The 24,627-nt window shown below is 33.2% G+C and overlaps 2 protein-coding genes across 12 annotated transcripts; one reads left to right on the top strand and one right to left on the bottom strand.

Moving 5' to 3' along the window:
• Positions 1–280: 280 nt before the first annotated feature.
• On the bottom strand, positions 281–7,324 carry LOC128187107 (TRAF-type zinc finger domain-containing protein 1-like). Its single transcript, XM_052857286.1, has 10 exons — positions 7,168–7,324; positions 5,479–5,671; positions 4,643–5,168; positions 4,468–4,535; positions 4,158–4,321; positions 3,885–3,987; positions 3,209–3,773; positions 2,988–3,069; positions 2,243–2,348; positions 281–2,092 (listed from the first exon to the last, which is right to left on the bottom strand). The coding sequence occupies exons 1-10, from the start codon at positions 7,206–7,208 to the stop codon at positions 2,060–2,062; spliced, it is 1,881 nt and encodes a 626-aa protein (XP_052713246.1). The 5' UTR covers positions 7,209–7,324; the 3' UTR covers positions 281–2,059.
• Positions 7,325–7,503: 179 nt separating this feature from the next.
• Positions 7,504–24,014, top strand: LOC128187106 (NAD kinase-like). Of its 11 annotated transcripts, XM_052857280.1 has the most exons (13): positions 7,522–7,902; positions 8,715–8,735; positions 9,251–9,268; positions 10,670–10,753; positions 19,163–19,292; positions 19,797–19,905; positions 20,012–20,097; positions 21,045–21,147; positions 21,302–21,435; positions 21,532–21,631; positions 21,967–22,124; positions 22,276–22,358; positions 22,477–24,014. In XM_052857280.1, the coding sequence occupies exons 1-13, from the start codon at positions 7,709–7,711 to the stop codon at positions 22,661–22,663; spliced, it is 1,407 nt and encodes a 468-aa protein (XP_052713240.1). In that variant the 5' UTR covers positions 7,522–7,708; the 3' UTR covers positions 22,664–24,014. The 11 variants fall into 11 exon arrangements, 9 of the variants coding, with proteins under 9 accessions (XP_052713236.1, XP_052713238.1, XP_052713237.1 ...); XM_052857283.1 differs by lacking the exon at positions 8,715–8,735; XM_052857281.1 differs by lacking the exon at positions 9,251–9,268 and having other exon boundaries at positions 7,523–7,902.
• The last annotated feature ends 613 nt before the right edge of the window (positions 24,015–24,627 follow it).

The following is a 24,627-nucleotide window of genomic DNA, read 5'->3' as shown; positions in this document are numbered from 1 at the left end:
AATTTTTTTTCCCTCCAAAACATGAAATTCCTAGTCCGTGTGGGGGGGGGGGGGGGGGGGGGGGGGGGTAACTTCAATTTGACTCCTCATTTCCTTATTTTCATAACAATTTCTTACTTACTTCCAAAATAGTGGGGGGGCCAACTTATTATAATTCATTTTTTTTATATGTAAATTTAAAAAAAAATTGTTACTACGCGAAAAAGTGGGGGGGTCCAGGCCCCCCCTGATGCTACGTGCCTGTTATGTACAGATGTAGATTGAAATGAGTAACTCCAGATAACAGCAATAGTCTTTTAATTTTGCATCTCACACATTCCTATATCAAGCCAGCTTTAAATGAATGTACATTTTATATATATATATATATATATATATATACCAGTATAAACAATATACAAATCACAAAATATAATGTTCAATGTCGACACAACAAAATTTTTTTTAATAGTATCACAATTTATTTTCAAAAATGAATATTAACCCTACATGCATGTCATTTACATATGCAAGCAAAATTAAACATGTAATCAGTTTTAGGAGTTGATTGCCCTCTCCTTATTGGTGATATTTTAGTGCCAGACATATAACAGCAGCTAAAAATGTCATTATTCTTGGTGGTGAAAACCCAAAAATATGTTTCTAATATTAAAGCTATTAAATTGAGCAATTTCACAATCATTTCAAATCAACAAGCACTTACTGAAAATAGAACTTGTGCTATAAAAATTGATTACGATTGTTTCACTGTCAGTGTCTACTTTTAACATGAGAGATGCATGCAACTCGTGCAAGAATAAATTATTCCATTACTAGTATACATTATTCACTGTGATAGCCTTACAATACATAGCATTCCAACACAAAGTTCCATAATACCCCTGGGGAAAATGAATACCGGTATCTACATGTATATTCACTTTTTGAACACTAAGTAAGCAAATACTGCAGAAGAAGAAATGTTTAGAGGATATAAAATTTTGCTGATTTATGATATTAAATAGTTTCATTAAGGATAAATTTCCTTGCTTCAAATAGCCAAAAATTTACTTCGGTTTTATTTTTGTTAAAATATGTAATAAATAAAACGACAAACAAAATTTTATAACCACTGAATATTTCTGCTCTCACAGCACTAGAAGATAACTGCATGATGTGGCAAGGTTAAATTTGGTTGTAGCTATGTGTTTGAATGTTGCAAATGAAGAATCTTACAGAATTCAAAGACACATGAAAAAGTCACGTCATATACAACCAGTATTTTTTTTTTTTTAAGTATAAAACAAATCAATTTTTTTTCACATTAGACATGTAAATAATCTTTCCAAAGATATGTGTACATGTTTATATGTCAATTCTCATCACAGTGAGTGTACATGTGTTCAACAGTTGTACATTTTTGTAAAAATAAAAACTAATCTCAAAGCCTGCATGAGAAGATAAAATATGGTGTTTAGGTCATAAAAATTAATTCTTTGGTTCTCGGGCCAGCGAGCATCTGATTTAACTTTCCGCATTACCCATTTTTATCATTACATGAATAAAATAAAATTTCTTGTGTGCTTGCTTATTCTGGAAAAAAATTCCTGATTTAGGACGGCATTTTAGGTACTCAAATCAGTAAAATGCTTGACTTAATAAAGAACATAATTGCAAACATCACGGCAGGCGTGTTTTAGTATGAACGTAGTTGAAGTGTTTCCTGTAGAACACAATGACTCATTTATTTCATTTAGTTTGAGCTAATAAATCTGATATATTCTTTGCAAGGTAACTATTTATTTGCTATAAACATTGCTTTTTTCTGGATTTGAATAAGAATTGCACATTGTTAAAATAAAAAGAAAATACTGCATCCATTTTTATGAAATAAAAAGAAAAAATTATCACTGCCCAACCGCATTTGTTGTTAAAAATCCTTGCCTTAGAACCTAGAGATTAATTTTTTATGGCCTTACCCAAATCAACAACAATATGCACTAATTTCAGGTAATTTTTGTAATCTTTTCCTTTACCAACAGATGGAGACATACAGTAGACCATCACCAAAGGGTTGGTTTTAATACTGGTCTCTTCGTTTAGTGGGACTTCTCTGTTCAGAAAGAAAAAGAAAGATATTTATGACAGATATTAGAAACATTTTGTTGATTGAAATGCAAGATTTTAGGTTTAGATGGTGTAATTTTCCAAATGGAACCAATTTTAAAGAACATGTATATTCTACTGTAATCAGGAAACTCACGTTTTTGTTAGTTCTGTCCCCGTAGTCAAAGGTTCTGTCCCTCTGTCTGGAAGACAAGCTGCCAGGAGTGGGCGGCATATACTGACCGTCGGGGTTTCTCTGTGACCTGCAAAAAAAAAAATGTCAATCAGGTTTAGAATTCACAAAATGTTCACTACAGAACATTCAACTTATCAAAACATGGTACAGATTCTGTTCACATGTGCATGTATTTGATTCATAAGCAACTTTTTATGAAGCATTGATGCCTTCAATATAACACCTTGAATGCATGAAGTTGCAGCTCAAATGAGTTAAAAATTTATGCCAACATAGTATACAACAAATATTTTTCATTATTTTACATAAAAATTATATGAATTTATTTTATCATATATTTACATTTTGTATTTTAAGGTTCACCTCAATGAAGAATCTGTTTGCTAATACTTGGTACATATGAAAGTATATGTTGTACATGTATAAAGTAATCAAGGAGAGATTTGGCATGGCAAATGTACTCAGAATGACAGTCAACCTAAAGCAAGCCACTACTATTTCACTTGGTTTACAACAAAGTGATATAGAAGGCACTGGTTTTAGTCAAACTGTCAGATTGATGCCTTCTCTAAAGCAACTGTCAGAAGAAAGCCCAACCAAATCTTGCCAAAATAAGTTTGAAGGAGGGCATATAGTTTATGCACCAATGTCTATAAGTAGGTGTAGTTCTCTTAGTAATGTTGACAAACAGGTAAGTACTATTTACCTTGATGGACGTATATTTCCAACATTTAGGTCAGGATCAAATGGGTCTCGTCGGTTGGCTCCAATATTTGTCCTTTTTGTATCTGTATGAATAGAGATAAATCATGCACTAAAAATCGTTTTGAACAAAAATTTACAGTATACGTACATGTACTTGAAGATTTTTTCAGGTAATTTAGAGGTACAGAAATTCAACGAGTCTTCCCTTAGTGGAAATCTTACCATTTCTTTTAGAAGTAGCACCAGGTACCTGAGTAGACCTAACAGAGGAATGAGCTGTTTGTTTCGCATGATTATTTGCATTCAAACTACTTTTTCTAGAACTGGAAGAAAACCCTACAAAAGAACCTGCAGTTTCTCTAGAATCACTTGGTCTGCGGGAACCCGCTGGTTTGGGGGTTGGGACTGGAGAGTCATAGTCACTGAGCAAGTTATTTAGAGTCATTCTAGTGCGAGCAGCACTGCTCGCTGAGGTCCGAGATGTAGATCTTCTGGGAGATGTGGGAGAAATGCTCTCAGTCTCACTTGTTCTACGCTGACTCCTAGAACTGTACACATCAAATGACGAACTTCCATACTTTCGTAGTGTGTGATCCAAGTCTCTTGAGTGAGGACCAGGTGGAGTTGCATGATGGTCTTTGCCATAGATAATTTCGTTGATGTTTGGTGTGTGCTGCATTGGTTTGGCACGGGAAGCGTTAGGGACTTTTTTCAAACCACTTTCTGTATTTCTTATAGCAGGGGACATAACTCTTGGAGTTTTTAAAGCATCAGCTTCACAGACTGCCTGAAGATTAAATAAAATCACTTCTAAGGCATGTTATGAATTTGAAAATATGAATGAAATAAAATATACAGATACATATCAACAACACCAGCACACTGAATTAACAAGTACCTGATGCATAACCAGAACATCCTGGGGGAAAAGGTCATCACAGAACTCGCAGGGAAGCAGCAAATCTTCGTCCAGTTGTACAGGGCCTGCCCCATCAAACCCTCTACAGGTAAAAACAGTCTGAATGAAGTTCATTTACACCTCATGCTTATTATCCAAAAATTGTATTATCATGAAAACAATGATTTAAAAAAAGCTCAACAGGTCTTCCTACCAAGTCTTTTTTTATACATATAATTAATAATTAAGGAATTATAGTGATAAGAAAAATACCCAGATGGGTCAGAGTCATCATAAATGTCATATCCATGGAGATTATCTATGACGTTGGGCATTGGCCTTTCCATGGGAGGTTCTGGATAGTTGATTCTGTTGTCCTCAGCTGATGTAGAGTTGTTGTCCATTAAAGAACTTAACTGGTCTTCTGAACAAGAACCCTGTCAGAAATTAATATTACAACTTATCATTTAACAATATGTGTTAAGAATTCTATCACCTGACATCTAGCTGTTATATGATTTTGTCCACAAAAAAACCCAATAATAATATTGTTATGGACTTTGATCTACTGGTGCCTACATACCTGATGTAAAACAAGCATATCAACAGGAAATGTTTCTCCACAAAATTCACAAGGCAAAAAAGTCTGGTCTGAAAAATATTAATACATATTCATTGAATAAAAACAACAATCAACAGTAGCTTGTGGAAACTGTAAGGCACAATATGCACCGATTAATATCTGCCTGCATATGTACCATGGTCCAGACTGTGGTTGACCTCCCCATTTCTGTTCTGTCTCTGTATATTGACCTCCTTCTTTTTGTTCTTACTGGTAGCCATCTGTGTGGTTCCACGGAAGGCAGTGGATCTAGCTCCAGATGTGGACCCTGACTGATGTGATGCTCCCATTCCATTGGCTCCCAACAACCTTTGGATCTCATCCATCTGGAAGGTGTTCAGTTCACCTGATCCAAACAGGAAATCATCCGACATATCTGTGGCTTGTGTTGGTGGTGGTGGTTTTCTGCTTGAGACAGCTGGTGCAATTTTTGCAGTAGGGACTGACACACTGGTACGTGGATTGCTTTTGGGTTGAACTCCTCCATAACTGCACCGGGATTCTTCATGTCGAGCCATGTCCTTCACCATTATAAACTGTCCACACAGCACACAGTTCTCCGTTCTGGTTCCACAGTATTCTAGGTGATCATCCAGCTCACCCTTGGCCACATCCATTTCACAGTATGTGCATTTGACTTGTCTTTTCAGGCATTCTTGTTCCTGTAATGATATGAGATGAATAACTTGGTGTACATGTATTTGTAATCTTGGATTTAATTCTTCCAAAAATTCTATTATTTGATGAAAAAAAAAATAATGGTTATTGACATTTTTACATCGATAATATTTAAAAGTATAAAACTCTATGCTGTACTCTTTTCTTGGTAATAAAAACCCCATTTTTTTCTATTATTAAAGTATACCTACATGAATAGCAAGGAAGATTCCTGAGTTTTCTTTTATGAAACATAGTATCATATCATAGTTGCTACATCAAATTCAATGTGCAAACTGATATACCAATAGGTACCTCATGTGTTTCCAGATGCTGCTTTTCAACCTGAACTTTACACTTGGGACAAGGTATTTTGGCATGGTTTTCCTCAAAGTGAACTTCCATTTCTGCCTTAGGAATTGGTTCATTGCAGTGTTCACATAGGGAAATATTTCTTTTGCAGTGCATTTCATGCAGTACAAAGTTGGATGTACTGATCTGCCTCCGACTGCAAAACAAACATTCTCTGGTTACCAACTAATTGACTGTTTTCTTTAGAAAATCAAAGTTACTACTGAATCCTGAGTTATAAAGTATTTCATCATGTGTTCTGATATTAATAACATTTTATCAAATTGAAGTATAAATGAGTTGTTTTTCATTCCACAAACTAATTAAAAAAAACAAACAGCAAGGTCCAGCTTGCTTCTGTACAAATTATTTGAGGAAATGCAGTATTACTAAAGATCAAGAGTTTCATAATAGTAAGGTATACGATTGTTATATCTAACTCCATTTGTTCGAGAGAAGGATTGAATTTCATCAAATATAAAACAAGTGAAATTTGACAATTTACAAGGCTTAGGGTCATTTTAAAGGGACTTGGACACAATGTGAGATCAAAAATTTTAATTTTATTTTTTATGTATAAAATGGTTTACTGGTGTATTCTAAATGATTGATTAAAATATTGAATGTTAAAGTCAAGTTATGAGAGGTAACAGAGGTTAGAATTGGTTGTTATGTAAACACAACTCGAGTCTTATAGTTGTTTAAAAAAAATGTAAAGTAGAAAATTACCATTTCTTAGCAAAAATGACATGTAAAAACAATTTCAACTAATTCAGTATCTTCATAATTACTATTATCAACAAAAGAAAGTTACATTTGATTGAAACTTAAACCAATACAACACATATGTAAAAATGAGAATATTCGAGCTTTGTTTACAAAACAAAGAATTGTGAACTCTGTAACTTGCTTATTACTTGATATATGACTTTCAAATTTTGACATAGCATAATAAACTTCTATATTTATCAGTTTAAACATTGAAAATGGAAAAACAAAATTCGAAAATTTTAAGTCAAATCGTATCCAAGTCCCTTTAAAAAGTTTAAAGAATAAAATTTGGAACTGTTCATTATAGTTGACAAATATACAGTTTGAGCAGTTTATACATGTATTTGAAAGCAGCTAGATAATATTAGCAATATGTGAAGCAGAAAGTACTGGGACAGAGTAAAGTGATGTATCAGTGATGTGTCTCAGTGTCTGTACTGATCTGCATTACTGCATTACTGTGACTCAATGGATGCTCTATCGGTAAGCTACAAATACCCTTTCTACTATATGTAACAATACCTATCTACCACACAGCCACTTTTCGATCAAATTATTCATTTTGCGTGGTAATGATAGTGAACAGTGAAGATAAATAAGTTCAAAGTACATAAAGAAAAATAGAATAAAAAGGGAGTTGCCTTATTTCGAATGATTTATGCTTATTTTGAGAAAAGAAAACAAGCAAAAAAATTCCATATAATAGTTATGATTTCTATGAGATATTTTCTCAAAGTCATGTTACATGTGTACCTTTAATTAATTTTACAGAAAGTCACACAAACAACTCTAGAGTTTCTCGGTTAACCTACGTACGTAAAAGGTAAAAAAAAAAAAACCCCAGTTCTACAAAATGTGAAATTAGAAAAGAATCAACAATACCAGTTTCTACAAAGTGTCGTATCTTCATCATTTTCGCTCATGATTCTTTATCCTTGATCAGTTTCTGAGTTTCCCTTCTATTTTCGTTTCCAAGTAATGCGACGAAAACAGTGCAAGAAATCTGCGTCACCGCAAAACACTATTTCTGAAAGATGCGGTGCGTGTAATGCGTGAGTCTAATTTTACACCTTCTTGTCCAAATTTCATGCCATTATTATCAAAATAAAATAATTGAGCCATTTAATTAATCAAAATTAATGTTATTTTAAACTTTTAGAATATTAAAACAGTTTTTGTCCTTTTTAAAATATTGAATCGGGTTCGTTATTCCAGTATTTTCGTTTTCCTCCCATCAGCATGGATCGTGATTATAGTGCTTTTGCTCTCGTCTTGAACCTGTAAACAAATGTTGAGCACAGATAACGTGTATACTCATTGTCTTTGCGGTTATGTAACTGAAATGACAGAATATATTTTGACTTCCGTTGCAATGTAAACAGTTGACACTGAGGAAGACAGACGTAGCTTGTAAGGAAGGAAGATGAGCAGTCTCGCAAACGGTGGAAGGAGGAAAAGTAACTCGGAGTCAAGCTCAATGGATGTCGAGGACGAGCAAATTATTGATAAAATGGTTAGATTTAATATAAGCGACAATTTAACAGACGAATCTGACGGTGGAAGTTTTGTTAATGGGGTGAAAAGGAGGACGGCGAATCCAAGAATAACAAGGACAAGGTGAATTTACAGTAAATATCGTAGTTAGAAGTTACAATTCATTAATAATAACCTTACTTATGCACATAGTTACATGTATTCTACTATTTATCTAATTATTAAGGGAAATAGTATTTCATTTTTTTTTTTAGATCCTTGCTTAGTGTCTCTAATAAATTTCATCTTGCTTGGCAGCTCATGGTGTTTTGTTAATTTTGATAGGACTTCAGATATATTTCTTATATGTTTCTAACACCAAGGTAATAGATATTGCTGATATGATATGCCCAATGTGAGGAATCAGGACATTCCATGTTGTCTTTGAAAATTCGTAATGATTGGTTTACATATGTGATTGTTGTAAACATACTAAAAACTCAAAGAAATTGCCTAGATTGTGATCTTTATCAGTATTATCTTCTTCTTTTTTAGGGTTGGGGTTAGGAGATGGGTGGGGGGTGTTTGATTTTTTTATTTTATCTATGTTTAGAAAATCACAACATAAACTCAAGATATGATTGTGTTATCTACAGGTGAAAGAGACCTAACTCCATTCTTAATTTGCTCAAGATCTTATAAGCATATCTTTAAAAATGATCTTGTCACCCAATCATAGGAATAGCCCAAAGTAAAGGTTTATGATGTTGCCATGAAAGACTTCATTTTATATTTTTATACAATGATTTATGATAATGTATTGGCATTTGTGAATCATATTCTTTGACTAAGTGTCTTTGATATAATTAAGAAAGATTTCAGTAATCCGAATAAGATACGAGGAATGATTTCATTATGACTCACTTTAATTTATACTTTCTATCATTAAAACAAAGCCAAGATGTGGAAAAAGGGAGGTAATATTATCTTTTCTTTGTTGTAATTGATTGTTTTGAATGCTAAAGTAAACTAACTCAAATAACCTTAATTTAGAATTAGCTATCGTATAGCTTTGATGTTTGCATTGACTTTTTTGTACTGTAGATATTACTTGTTAGAGTGTGTTACAGGTACTGTTATATATGTAGTTAAGATTTTGATTGGAAGAGGATTCTGAAATGAATTGCTAAGAGCTGGTAAATTTAATATCCGCATGTCAATGATACATGCTTACCGTCTACACTGATCTACTTGAGAGAGATTTACACATAAAGTAAGAACTTCCTGGGATAGAGATGTTGAAGTTTCGATCATAAACATCACATATAGAAATCAATTTAGTTGACCTTTAGGAGTGCTACATGAATGAAATTGAAATTTTATTAAACGTAGAATGTATACAAAATGATCAGTGTCAAATACTGGGTACTACATGTGTAGTATGTGTACATTAATTGCTGCCAATAATTTGTTGTTTTTTCTTTTTTGTTAGAATGTACAAAGGGTATCGGTAATATTTTTTTTTTTTTATTCTCATTCTACAAACTTGCCTTCAAAGTACTCTTTGAAAGCATCAACTTTTAGGTTGGCCTTTTTAATGTTGTAATCCCTGATGCAATGCTAGAAGCTTAACTGGGGTATATGTTTGCTTTCAGCACTTAATTAAATTAAAAAACCAAAGGAGCCTGTTTTGTAGTATATTCAAAGCTGTACAAAATTAGTTAAGGAAATTTTGTGAAACAAGACAAATTATAATGTCTTTTAATTGACTGAGCTGTATTTTTTTTAATGGGGGGTTTTTAAAGCAGGAAGATACCAGGGTTTTTTTTTAAATATTCTTTTGTCAGTTTCAATACAGCAAATCTGTTTGATCTACATTTTTTGATCAACTGATTGTAATTGCTTTAAAATTAAGTGCATGCAATGACTACAGTAGACTGGACATAGTTTGAGCTATGAGCAGTCATACTTGTAAGGTATCTACCTCAATTTACATTTTACAAGGTCTAGTGTACACTATGCATTAAAGACGATTGCAAATTTTTCCCAACACATAAATCTTTTGCCCATGCCTAGGAACAAATTTTTACTCCGTATGCATAAATAATGTAAATAATTAAATCAAAGAACAATATTTTCCCTGTTTACCACACATTCTATGCACAGCATCGTGTATTAAATTAAATGAATTAACACTGCTATAATTCCTGTCTTTATAAAATGCATGTCCATGCACTCCTTAATTTAGTTTAATCTATTTACCGTTGTATCTGATTTTAATTTTCACATTATTTAAATTTTGTTAGATAATTACTTACCTGGTATTCAGTGTTGAAAGCATTCACATTTTTTGATAACTAATTTAAAATATTATGAAATGTTGTATTGGTTGATTACTACATAAACTTAGATTAAATAGATGTTGTACAAGTTATATACCAATTGCAAACTATATACACACCCTTATATGTTTTTATTTCTTGTTTATACGTGTGAACTAAAGTTATTGTATGTTAAATAACGAATTGATATTGTTGCAAAGCAAACAAATTCAGAAAAAAGATATCATATGTTGTGAATAGGCTTAATGTATTCTCATATTCATATTGTATTGAAGTATTTAAGATGAAAACATAAAAAAATAAATGTATAGCTTTTTAAACAGTTAATGCTAACTGAGATGCATGTGTAAGTGCTCAAGGGGGTGGGATGTATAATGCATGGTGAATTGCAACTCAACTTCTGTCAATTAACATTTAATATTTATTTCAAATGTATTTCGATTATCAGTAAAGAATTTTTATTAAATTCATATTGTGTGATATTTGTGAATCATAACTGTTAGTGAATAATGAATTGATCATTTATTTGATATATTTCCTTGACTTACTGGAAGGATTTTCCATTTCAGACGTACAAAGTCCTTGTATGGTGTAATGCCAAACTGCAAGTTTGGACCATGTGGTTCTATTTTGGATGATTCCGCAACCTCTCTGTAAGTATTAATCTACCGGGTAATTTTGAGAAATTGATCAATGGTTTTATACACATGGAAATTGTACTCTTTACTACATATAATAAGTGTGTACGTGACTGAAAGACATGATTTTTAAAGAACTCTTATTATCATAGTATGACTGAAAATCAAGTTCCTCTTATTTATGTGCATGTGGCAAGCATAATAATCACATGCACCACAGCATTGTAATTTATGTAAAATGTTGATAAAGAGACATTTATGATTATATTCGATGATAATGTAGAGTTTTAGAAAGGTTCATACCAGCTAGACTATCTATATAAATGCTACCTTGATATTTACTTGATAATGATGGCTCCTTATATTTTAATGTCAAATCTTTAAAGATTTGATATTCTGTCAAATCTTTAAAGTTTGGATATTTTCTACTGTTGATTGTTGCACCTGATAACCAGACAGAGAGATGTATTCATAGGTAGACCACCAAACTCTTGCTGGTACATTTACCTGTTGAAAGGTCACTGTCCTGTAGGTTATCAAAACATCTTATTAAAAATAATTTTAAAAAACTGATGTAAGATCTCATACTGGTTATATACACATGATCCTTGCTTATACTTTGGTATTCTTTCATATATGTTATGTGCAAATGGAATCAATAATGCAGTTTATGAAATTCCTTAGATTGATCAGATTATAAATTAAACTGCTTTAATGATAACAGAACCGGTTATGAACACTTCACTTATGTCTTTATTCATCTTTTTCAAATGTTTGAAAATTGAGGACTTGTTGCAAAAAATTTCAGGTATAAACATTCAGTCAGTAATTTTGAAATTAGTTTTGATTGAAGGTTAATTGATCAATCCATTAACTGTGGGCTGTTGATGCTGAGTGTTGTTTCATTGGACCAGACATGATATTCGCATTGTCTCAGGCTATCTAGCTATACATAACTGGTATCAGTTCTGACTTGGGGACTAATCTATGAAAGAGTGTGTATTTACCAGGGAAATTATGATTTGGGCTTCCAGTCAAGCAAGTACTGGCTTTTTGATGAGTCACATATTAAGGTTTAAGAATGTGTAGTTTGAGAATTGATTAAACCACTGTTAAAATTGATGAATATCAGCTCAAGAGTCATTTATCTTGTTATAAAGAAATATGACAAGGAAAACATTTTGATATGTCTAATTATTTAAACTTGGTTTGATTAATTACTGCTAGGGTTTAAAAAAACCCCCAAAATACCATTAAATGAAAAACAGTCAGTTTTGTGTAAACATGGTAAAATGAAATTGACTATTATTTAATGATTGATTGATATCATCAATGATTTGTCTAACCATTTAGGAATGAATAGAAAAAATATATCTAACTGTATCAAACCAAAGGCCATCAGAAATCAGAGTACTGAAATAACTGAAAGCTGGGTTCTGAAGAATTGAATTTTTCAGTTAAATCAGAATTGTCTTCTTTGCATGTATGAAAGTTTTTCAGACAGTTGTCAATTCTGACAAATTTGTTATTTTGAAGATGACCGTGTGTTGAAATTGAAATATGAACTTGAGTGATTTATTTTTTACCTCAAAGTTCCTCCAGACCATGTAGATTTTAAGATTTGAAATACATCATGAAATGACATTTTAGAGGCATTGAGTTTATTGTCTACTGTGGTTTCATTAATTTTTTGTGGGTATCAATTTTCGAGGATTTTCTGAAAACCTTAGTTTCAAGGATACATAAATTTGTGGACAATGATCCTATCAATACAAAATGTTAGTTAAAATTGAACTTCATTAAACATTTAATTTCGTGGATCAACTTAACAACAAAATCAACAAAAATCGGTATTCATCGAATATTGATGAAACCACAGTATTCAGTTTACTAGTGAATCAGTGAATCAAAGTTTCTTCATGCAATGGGGAATTTCTGCTAAGGTTGTAAGAGCCCACCCCCCTTGTTTTGAATAATCCTCACTGCAGTCGATGCATGATCAATCTTTTAATGTCTTTTGTATTGAGTGTATAAGGAAAGGGACTGATTTTATCTTTACCATTACTTTGAATATAAATGGCAAAAATTGTTACCACAACTATAGTCATATTTCTGTCTAAAAGTAAGCTTGATTGACTAATAATGCTTAAAAATTTGGAATGAAAAACCCTAAGTGTAATTAAGATTGTCCATTTTATACCATGAAAATGATAAATGAAAAATGCTAATTATCTGCTACTGTTGTAATGATCAAACTGATTGAGTTTTTAAAATATGTCAGTGAAGATCTTTTCTTCATTCAATTTGTGATAGAACTGGTGTTTAGTACACATATTTCACATTACTCCAATTACATAATCATTGTTGTTGCAAATTAAAATCTATTATGCCCCAATTGCACAGATTCATATTAAATGCCCATGATACAATGCATGCGCTGGGTACACTTTAATGTAATATAAACTCTGATTCATCAAAGCCATTTGCAATTACTGTTGTTTGTGAGCCAAGACTTCCTGGATTCTTGTACACTGTTATTTGTTTAAGGCTTCACAGTGGCAAAGGATTACAGCATTCTCTCAAGCAGTAGATAACAATGATGAAATTAGACTTCCTTGTTCAGTATTGCCAAGATTGTGGTTTACTTGTAAAATACAAACATCAAACAGTGAACATAGCTTTGATGAGGCTTCAAAAAATGCCTTTTAAAATTGTTCGATGTGCTTTTTAAATACAAATGAACACATATATTCTGATAATGTTATTACTTATTAAGAATATATCTTTGGTGAAAATTTTGTAGAAGTTTGTTTTTGAGGAAAGTCTTATTTAGACAGCAGATGTTGGAAAGGGTATTATAGGAAAGGGCATTCAGAACTTGTGTCCAATTCTTTTGTTTCACCACCAAAACAACAAAATATGTTAAAATGAATTCAAAATGATCAATGTTGATATAGTGTGTGGCACATGTATTTATATGAAATGCAACAGATAATGAAGCAGTAACCAGTAAGGTAATTTCACCCCCTTGTAGGTCACATGACAACTGTTATCAACCACAGAGGAGTACAGAGAAAGAAAAAAACAACTCTCCATCAATAATTCTCCCTCAATTTCCAGATGGATGCCATAATTACCACAGAATGAATTACTGTGTGGAAAAAGTTGTCCTTGTGGTCTGTAGCCTTTTCACCTTGGTATCTTTAGTCAATTCGCTAGAATATAATCTTGATATTAACACTAACGATGTCCGGAATGATCTGAAACATTTCTGGAGGAGTACAGGCTTTTGCCCACCCTTGCCTCATAAGGATGCTTACAAGTTTGATTTCAGCAAGGATATGCAGCTTAACTTGGCTCTGATTGGCTCACTTCCTCATGATGGAATCCAACAGGTGAGAATTCATTGGTTATTGGAACTTGTAACAGTAAAGCAAAGCAATGGCAATGTGACGTATGATTTTACAGAACTGGATAATCTCATTGGCTTGCTCTGGAGCTATGGTTTAAAGCCAGGATTTGAACTAATGGGAAACCCATCAGGATTTTTCAAGGACTTTGATAACTCAACACAGGTGTACTTATGGAAAGATATGGTGACCCAGTTAGCATTGAACTACATAGATCAGTTTGGCCTCAGCGAGGTTATGGATTGGAACTTTGAGACTTGGAACGAGCCAGATTGTCATGATTTTGACGACATTAAGTTTTCTGTGCAGGGCTTTCTTAATTACTATGATGCTTGTTCGGAGGGTTTGTTAGCTGCTAGTTCCCTCCTGAGATTTGGGGGCCCAGGAGATGGGTGTGACAGACCAGGAAACACCAAGTTCTCTGATGCCCTTCTCAATCACATCGTCAATGGAACTAACTTTTTTACTGGCAAACAAGGCAATAGAATAGACTTTTTATCATATCATAGGAAGGGAGATGGTTCCTCAGCCAAAATATACCAGGGTGAACTTCAAACAACATCAGATATTTCTAAAAAGTATCCAACTCTCTCAAAGACCCCTTTCTATAATGACGAAGCAGATCCAATGGTTGGTTGGAGCAAAAATTTGCTATGGCGAGCAGATTCAACTTATGCTGCCATGGTTGCTAAAGTTATCACCCAACACCAAAACATGATACTGGCTAAGCAGCCACTGCTTATAAATTACACTTTGTTAAGTAATGACAATGCCTTTTTAAGCTATGTCCCACATCAATTTACTCAAAGAACATTAACAGCCAGATTTCAGATGAACAATACCAATACCCCATATGTTCAGTTGGTTTTGAAGCCAGTTTTTATGGTGATGGGTGCCTTGTCACTCTTAGGTGACAAACAGCTTCACACAAACTTGACCGTTCCAGACAAACTTGGCACTGTTGTGGTTGGAAATGATAGTACTGTGGGTGTTCTAGCAAGTCTTCATGTACCATACAAAGGTATTCCTACTTCAGATGCTTGGCAGGTCACCATTCTTATATACAGCAGCAATGACACCTCGCTCTCTACCAGGGCAGATTCTATCACTGTGAGTCTGAACTTAAATGGCTCTGGTGACTTTGCAATTGTCGAATATTACATAAACAACATGGTTTCCAATCCCTATGGTGTTTGGGTTAAACAAGGAAAACCTTCCTTTCCTTCTGTTCAACAATTCAGGGAAATGCGTTTCCAGGAAGGATTGATGTCTTCAAAAGTGCAATATTTTAGAAGCAAGAAAAATGCCCATGTTTTCAAAAACCCTTATTCACAACTTGTGCAACCTGGAGTGATCCTAATCCATGTATGTGCCAAGTCCAAGCTTCCTCCAGATCAAGTGACGGAGGTGGTGGTTCACAACATCACATCCGGACAGGTTCTCTTGACTTGGTCGGATAATTGCGTGAACACTAAGTGTATTCTGTACTACGACGTGGAGTTTTCTAACAAGACAGAGAGTGGACCTTATGCGAAGATCAATAACAATAGCACCTCCATAATTACCTCTTATAATTTTGTGCCTAATGTGAAAGTTCTAAGTGATGCCATGGTGACAGGGTTTTACCGTATTCGAGCTGTGGACTATTTTCAGAGACCTGGAGCCTACTCTCTCCCTGTCCAGTACCCTAATACACTGTAAAGAATATCATTGGAATGAAATAAAAAAAATAAATAAAAGATAGAGTTAATTTGAATCTCCCAATTAAGTTTTAAAAAAAGAATAGAGGCATTTTTTTCTTGCCCCACTCATTTCTGCATTTTGCTAAAAAACTATTTGATGAATTGAAATTTTCAAAACTTAATTGATATCATTTAGATCTTGTGGTTGTAAGTATTATGCAGTTATTTAATTAATGAAAACATATATCTGAAGATGTAAGATCCATAAAAGTGAGGGTGATACCCTGTAGTCCTAACCTCGGTCAAGAAATCTTAAATACATGTACATAAATTTTAATCACTTGATCAAATGAAACTTGAGATGTATGACATGGACAAATGATAACGTTAATGATAAAGTTCATGATATGGTTCGTGATAAAGAGCTTGTCAGCTGAATAAGAACAGGCATTGTTATGTATTCATACATTGAGTATATTTACACTAGTCTAGAACATGAAATGGAAAGTTCAAAAACTAAATGAAAATAAAAAAGTTCCCATCATAAAACTTAGTTTGTAGAAACAATATTTTGTATTCAGTGATAAGACTTTTATTCATTCAACATTGAAGTAAAAGACAAGATCTATAGTCAGGTTTGAGATCATTTTGGCATGAAGGCTTAATTACAGCTATAAAGCTTTGATCGGGCAGTTTTTCTTTGAGTTATTTAAACTGGACAGGTGAAAAATACTTAATTTTACAGGTATGTGTTTTTGAAAGATCTAATTTTCATAACAATTTTCTGATAAAACCCAAAAAAAAATTAAACCAAACACCATCTATTGAATTCATTGATTCCAAGAAATGTATACCAGTGCGCATTTCTTCTGTGAAAATTATTTTCTTGTACCTCACATGGTAAATGTCGAACATTGATTGAAAGAAACTTGTAATAGGTTAGTGTTGAACATGGACACAGGAGAGTACAGGTGGCGATGACAACAAGTTGCGCTCAAATTTTCTATTTCTGACATTGGAAACAGCATTTTCACTAGTTTTTTCCTAAAACGAAGATATTAAGTAGTGTCTTGTAAAGGAAACAATGGAGACAGGGGCTTACTGTGTCATGAGCTCTCTGGAGATTTTCTTCTCCTTTGATCTCTATTGTATATACCAGGAAGTCATGATTCAGTGTATGGATCTCAAGATTTTCATTTGAGGTTTGATGATTTTGATTTTCAGTTCAAGGAGGGTACAGTGACTTAAATTGTTATTGAACTATTTTTGATTGGTTTTATGTTCATAGAATGGATGTAATGCTCTTGGGCAAATCTATTGGTTTTTGGATTTAGACTCTTGATTTTTATTCTGTTTGCTCAGAAATTCAATAATGAAATTGGGAACATTTACCTGCTAATTGTGTTCAGACAAATTATGGGGGATATTTATTGTTTCATACATAAGTAACAACCAATTATGTAAATAAAGCTTTAATGAATTGACCATTTAGGTAGTCAATTTTGACTGTTGATTCGTACTGTATAGATACCAGATGATAGTTTTCTCAGGAGAATTAATGTGAACTGGTCAAGCATTTAAAAGTCATCAACGAGCACCTTGCTTTTTCATTTACTTGTAATCTCTTTAAATTGGATTGGAAAAGTTATATACACTGTACCTTGGCATGAAGCTTCTGTGCTACGTGTCACTTGAAGAAATTTTGCAATATTACCATGAAAGGGATAATAACCGTGGAGGTTCTATATAGTTCCTATATGTAGTTATGAAAATGCATGGGGAAAATGTTCCGTAAAAAGATCAGCCTATACCCAGGGAAATGTACTCAACTGCTCCCGGAGAAATTGATGACAGGTCACAAGGCGAGGATGATAGTAGAGAAGACATGCAGTGCTATCACAAATACAGCACTGCCAATCAGGTAAACGTCTTGACGAGACTCCAAACGTCAATATGATAGAACAACAAACACTGTAAATCCGGTAATTTTCATGATGATCTAATTTTTTCTTTTTTTGCATTGACTGTTACATCGCAAAATTTATCCAATAAGCAGAAATTGTATCTAGTGTTGTTTGCTATAAGAAACTTTTTAAGTCAAAAAAATGACTCAAATAATTTTTTTTTACACATTTCCCCAATTTTTGTGACACAATATTCTATCGATTTCTTTTTAACATAATAAACATTTTTATGCATTTTTCACATTCATTTCAGGTCGAAACCTGGATTTTTTTTTTTCAACCTCAAAATGTAAACAAAGAAATGATCAGAGTTTTGTTTACAAAACAAAGAATTGTGAGCTTTGTATATCTCATTTTTAACTATATGACCGACATTTAAATTTTAGCGACCATTAGAAATGCCTTACTGAAGCATCGTAATCGTTAGATATGGGAAAATAAAATTTTGTCAAAGATCGTGACCACCCATGCCCGTCTTAGAAATGATTAGCATTTTCATTTTTTTCTTCAAATCTTTCAAATAACATTCTTTTATTTGTTGCATGACCTGAATATCGACACTATAGGTAACCGTAATTTAATATATGTATTGGAAGTCGTAGGTGTTTAATGTACTTGGTTGAAATTAAAAAACCCCTTCTCTTTTATATTTCTGATTAGAAAGAAAATGTATCATGCAAAGTTAACTTTTGATGTCACCCTAGTTTTGATGTGTTGGAGGAAAAAACCCACGCATGCTTGTTGCATAAAGTTTTCTGAAGCTTAAAAAATATGTCACAAAAAGGTTCAGCTGTATCATTTCGAAGAAGCCCTCGTTAGAATAGGGATTTGTGGGATATCATGAAAGGGTGAGGTACTTCAAAACTATTACAAATGTAAGCAGTGTATTGTCAAATTTTTCATTGTTTAAATCATTAGAGAACATAATGGTAGAAGAGTTTCTGTGTGGTATATTGTGAAACTTGGTACCATGAAAATGCAGTTTGTTAGTTTCTACATAACTCAAATTTCCAAATATGAGCCATTTTTATGGGGACATTTGCATGGTGTACTAATGTTAATATGATATGTTTTTGGGGAATATATGAATTATTTGTCAAGGAGCCATCATTGTTATTCTCAAGTAGCAGTTAGAATTAATCAGGGCATTTAAATAATATATGAGTTGTACTCCTCAATCTAAATGTTATTATCCTGCATTTGATGATATCAGAATTAAAAATAGATACTGGGTACTAATATTTATACAAAGATCAGTTTTATACATTTATACAAAGTACAATCATTGCAAGTTATGCTACAATTATTGCAAGTTTCAATGCTTGGTTATATACATGCATGTATAAGAAATTGAAATGTTTGCTTCAGGACCATTCCAGACCCTGGGAGTCAGAAGCTGAACTGGCACAAGCCCCCGCTGACCGTACTTGTCATCAAGAAGATGCATGACGAGAATGCACTGTCTGCATTCACACAACTTGTCAAGTGGCTTATTCAGGTAAAAAGGAATAAAGGTGATAGAAAAACATTCTGGTTGAGTGGTTTCTAAAATACATGTACCCCTATTAAAATGAAAGTTCACTGACATAAATGGTTTAGGCTTTTGTCACATAAAGACCTTAATTATACCCCTGCAAATGAAGTGTTGAGATGGGAGCATTTCAGAATCACACAGTGTTTCTACTTCTGTCTGTCTGTCTGTTGACAAGTTTTGTCTACACATCAACTTAAAAACTTCTTGATTGTTAATGGATAAATTTGCAAAACTTTTACATGCATTAACATCTTTGTAAACTGCCATTATGAAATGACCTTAGACAAATGAAAATAAAATCCATTGACATGATCCCAGTATTTTTACAATTAAAATGGTTTTGTAATAGGACATTCTTTTTTATTTTAAGTTCTTTTGTCCCTTCTGAAATGTACCCTGCTCAGTTTTTTAGTCATATTAGGATAGCTTTAATTAAATAAAGTGCACTGTTGATTTTGTTTTTAAAAGGAGAAAAACATGGCTGTATATGTGGAAAAGGCTGTGTTTGATGATGCAATGTGCTCAGAAAACCCAGTGTGCCGGGGACTCCAAAAGCAAATCAAAACATTTGAAGAAGGTAAGTAATGTCCACAGCTAAAACTCTGTGTAACAATGAAATACTTGTAGGATGTAGAATTCTGTTGAGATTTTGTGAATTCAGGCAAATTTATCTTGATCTGTAGAGAAGGATGAGTTGACCAACAAAATAGACTTTGTGATTTGTTTGGGAGGAGATGGTACACTACTGTATGCATCATCTCTATTCCAGGTGAGGAAAAGGCATTTATACTGTGTATTTCAATATCTTAATGATGATTAGGATTGGCAACCCATTAACTAAAAATGATTACTGGGTATCAAATTGTTAACCAATTCGAAAAATTAAAAACAGTTAATCTGATATTTTTTTTTTAATTGATTTTGTACTATATGTTAATATCAGGTAAGAATAGAAAGACATTAATTTCATTTGAACAAAGAATCACTGATCCAATGTAACAATTAATCTTAAAAAGTGTTTAACCCATGCAAGTACAACCATTATCATCTGGTATTTCTTTAATACCTCTGTGAAACTCCTTGATTCTGTCTCAATCATGCATGAAATCAAATAACCTATCTAACAGTGATTGTGTTGATATCAATTTACTTGGCCAACACTAGCTTAATTTTATCTATATAGAGAAAATGCCACTGTCAACATTTCGCACATGGAACTATTTGAAAAGAGAGGGAGATTGATAAGAAGAATGGTATATTGACAGCCTTGTTTTTTGAAATAATGTAATAGACGTTTTCTTATTTTGAGACCTGATTAAACCGGGTCCGTAGGACATCTGTCATTTTAACGATAGAACATTCTATCTAATGTACTGGGTACATTTGACTGAGAGAGGGAGTTTGGTAATTGAATGAAACAAACCCCTCTTAAGGAGTGCACATATATCTTTCCTAACAAAATGTACATACACAGTTTTTATTATAATGATTTTTCAGTTTATTGATTGAAAAAAATTGATAACAGGTTCGAAATTTTCAGCAGTTGTCATCCCCGACAACAAACGAACATCCATAACCCATAATGATGAATGCATGTTCAAATTCAATCTATTCACGTACATGTATTATCCATTAGAATTGAAATACCAGGTACATGTATCAGTATACAATTTCCATAATGTTTGTCTGTGAAATTTGTTATCCTTAATATAACAGGCCAGCATGCCTCCAGTTATGGCTTTCAACATGGGATCTTTGGGATTTCTGACACCATTCAGCTTCCAGGATTTCAAAGGACAAGTAACCCAAGTTCTTGAAGGTATGCATACTTAAAATTTGCAAAAATTTTCCATACTGTTGCAAATTAATCATCAGTAAATATGTGAATTAATAATCATAAAAAAGTAGGATAAAGAATGCATTTTAATAGCGATAGCTGGACTTGATGCAGTACGTTGGATTTATCATTGCAGGTAATGCTGGATTACTTTTAAGATACAGACTAAAGTGTGTGATATGCAGGAAGGATTCACAAATGTCCAAAATACCACATGTAAAGCAAATTCAGAGATCTCACAGTACCGTTCAGTCCAAAACCCACATGCTTGTAAGTTCAACCTCAAACTGTATGTGTTTGTCAGTGATATGCTGCATGAACTGAGAAACTTTAGGTATAAACTGTTGTACCTTGTCCTGTTGTCAGGTGTTCAACGAAGTGGTTGTGGACCGAGGACAGTCACCTTACCTGTGTAATATTGACCTATATGTGGAGGGCAAGCTTGTCACTACAGTACAAGGAGATGGTGAGTTCAGGCTGTATGAACGTCATTAAAAACATTGAAAATAGAGTCTCTACACAAATTGAGTTGAATTAATTTAAATGATATGAAAGGTTAAGATTTTTTCATCCCGATATACACATATTTATTAAGAATAAAAAAAAATGCTCTTGTAATATTGATTATCTAAAAGAAATCAGAATAAATATCATTGAAATGCATACAATTACTGCTTACGATAGGAGGCAAAATTCAACAGAGGTCACAACATCACAAATGAATAATTGTCATTCTTACCAGCAAGTAGTTGTATCATAATGACAACAGATTCTCTTATAGGTGCTGGCTTCTCTTTTCAGGTCTCATCATCTCTACCCCGACAGGAAGCACAGCCTATGCAGTGGCAGCTGGGGCCTCCATGGTCCACCCTAACGTCCCGGCTATTGTCATCACCCCAATCTGTCCCCATTCTCTCTCATTCCGACCAGTGGTTGTGCCAGCAGGAGTGGAAATCAAGGTAAAGTATGGAGTGAGGTTTTGGTGTTTGTAGTAAATTGTTTTATTCTCAGAAAATCCTTGCTTAGGATAGAAATGTATATAATTAGCATCTATGTATATTTCTTTTTACCAGGGTATATTTTTAAAGGAGGTTGTGAATTCCTTTTCAGATTATGGTTTCTCCTGAGGCAAGGAATTCTGCTTGGGTATCACTTGATGGGAGAAATAGACAGGAAATCTTTGAAGGAGACAGGTAAATGTTTTCTAAATAATCAATCATTCTTAAATTTGCTTTGTACTTTTGACACATGGTGCCTCAAAAAAAAAGAAGAAAGAAAAAGCTCATAGAATACTGTATATTTGTTTTTCAGTGTTCGAATAACCACAGCTCAGTACCCTGTTCCATCTGTCTGTGCCAAGGATCAGATGGATGATTGGTTCGAGTCACTGGCAGAATGCTTGCACTGGAATGTTCGAAAACCTCAGAAACCAATGCCTACTCTTATAGACTCTCCAAGTACCAACAGTTTAACTGGGAACAGTGATAGCAGTAGCTAGCAGGTCTCCCTATAGGAGAATTTTTTTTAACCATATATACCCATAAAAGTGTTACTGTAGGAATAATATCTAGGATTAGTGTTTGATAGTGTCATGTATAAAAAACAAAACCAAGAGCTTTGCTCCAGGCAATGGATGCTTACTAAATCTGAACATTGTGTTCAAATCATCTGCATATTGTAAATGAGTCAAGTAATTAATTTATTTTTTAAAACATACATTTTATAAAATGAAATTTATTGAGATACATTTTTATTGTAGTCTCTGTTTTTCAGGAGTACCTGTGTTGTATACAGTATTTATAGTAAAAGTATGGGTCCATTCAGAATATTATTGGCAGGTGTAAAATTCAGGGGGGGGGGGGCACTTAAGATACAAATGCACTATCCACTTCATTATTATAAAGTACATGTACATGTATAACAAACACACAATAAACTTCAGCATATATATAGTAACACTTAAGGGTGATTGTACTTGGGCACATATACACTGTTTTAATCTGAGGGACCATGTTACAAACCATGTTTTCCTGACGAGACATTGATCCAGTTTATTACCTTGTTACATTATTGTGTTCAATTGCATTTTTTTTACAACCAAATATTTTTGGTATTGGTTTAAGCATATTGCTTATGATGTATCACAAAATACATTCTTTTAAATTACTTTTTTCTGAGGAGATATAAAAGTTTGGTTATTTTATGTGATCCATGTAAGGTCCATGTTATACAATATTTCATCTGAAATTCTAGGAACATTTTCAAGTGGGTGCTTCATGTAGTTATGTTGGAGATAGCAAACTTTCATTTTTTCACAGATTTTTCTTCTTAAAAACTTTAAATCAACAGAGAATTTATTTTTATGTAATTGTACCATTTGGATTGAAACTCAAGGCTGGTGGTCTCTGTACTTGACAAAATAGTAGATTTTTACTAAACTTGTCTCATTTTATTGACATCAGGGAGAAATTGTCTGGTGACAGTACATTAACATATACAAGTATTTAGTTAGGTTTATTCCATTTTAGGGAAAATCTGCTGATGTCTCCCATTAATGACTTATGATCTTGATAAATACAAAATTTATAATAAATTGTTCAGGTGAATCCTATATCATTCATTTCAGTGCATGTGTATTGTTGTGTACTTGATATAGTGATGCTATAATTGTACCATTTATTTTGCACAACACTGTATTTTACCTGTAATTTTTTTATTGATTCGCACAAATCCACGCAATATGCAATATTTAAAAGCATGGATTTTGCTCATTGAAATTTTAAGCATTTACCAGGTATCTATGTCATCTTATTAATTGTTATGAAATAAAATAAACTTCATTAAGCTTGTTTTGAGTTTTTACTCCTACTGTAGAAAGTGCTTGCATAAAACCCTCTACCTAAAGTGTAAATGTCATGACCCCCAAGTTAGGGGTTCTGATTGCAGGGTGGAGCCAAAATGTTCATAGAGTATAACTGCATATATAATGTTTAAAAAATCTTATTACCGCAACTTCTACGGACAATGGATGAACTGGGAGAATTCTTTTCTTTAAATATGCTGACATTGAATGAACTTTGATTGCAAAAGAGAGAAAATAAGTCAGTCTTCCAATTTTTTTCATTTTAAATGCCTTTGTTGAAGGATTTCTGTCTGGCCACAAGGGTCATGGGGTATGAGTTGGTAAGACACGTATACCGAGGTAAGGTTATGGTATACTGTTAAGGCCAGTGGGCCTCTTGTAAGTTGTTGCATAATGATCTGGATCAAAGTCAGTTTTAGAATCAGCAATATACCGGTAATGACATTAATCCAAATATCAATGGTAAATACCGGTAATCTTGATAAATTTATCTAGATGAAATACAATGTTATATTCAATAATTCTTAGGGAGTTTCATCACCTTTACTGGTAAATTCAAAGCGCTATAATAACCTGGTTTCTCTTAAATATATTTTATA

Source organism: Crassostrea angulata, chromosome 6, assembly GCF_025612915.1.
Source record: "Crassostrea angulata isolate pt1a10 chromosome 6, ASM2561291v2, whole genome shotgun sequence".
NCBI lineage: Eukaryota > Metazoa > Mollusca > Bivalvia > Ostreida > Ostreidae > Magallana > Magallana angulata.
This window is presented reverse-complemented; position numbering and strand designations above follow the sequence as displayed.

Bases quoted from the DNA above. Each gene is read 5' to 3' on its own strand.
- LOC128187107 (XM_052857286.1), bottom strand. From the start codon at position 7,208: ATGAGCGAAAATGATGAAGATACGACACTTTGTAGAAACTG. The intron at 5,672-7,167 runs GTATTGTTGATT...TTTGTTTTGCAG, and splicing joins ACGACACTTTGTAGAAACTG to TCGGAGGCAGATCAGTACAT. The intron at 3,988-4,157 runs GTATTTTTCTTA...TTTTACCTGTAG, and splicing joins GATGACTCTGACCCATCTGG to AGGGTTTGATGGGGCAGGCC.
- LOC128187106 (XM_052857276.1), top strand. From the start codon at position 7,709: ATGAGCAGTCTCGCAAACGGTGGAAGGAGGAAAAGTAACTCGGAGTCA. The intron at 7,903-8,714 runs GTGAATTTACAG...ATTAAAACAAAG, and splicing joins CCAAGAATAACAAGGACAAG to CCAAGATGTGGAAAAAGGGA. The intron at 10,754-13,772 runs GTAAGTATTAAT...ACCCCCTTGTAG, and splicing joins GATGATTCCGCAACCTCTCT to GTCACATGACAACTGTTATC.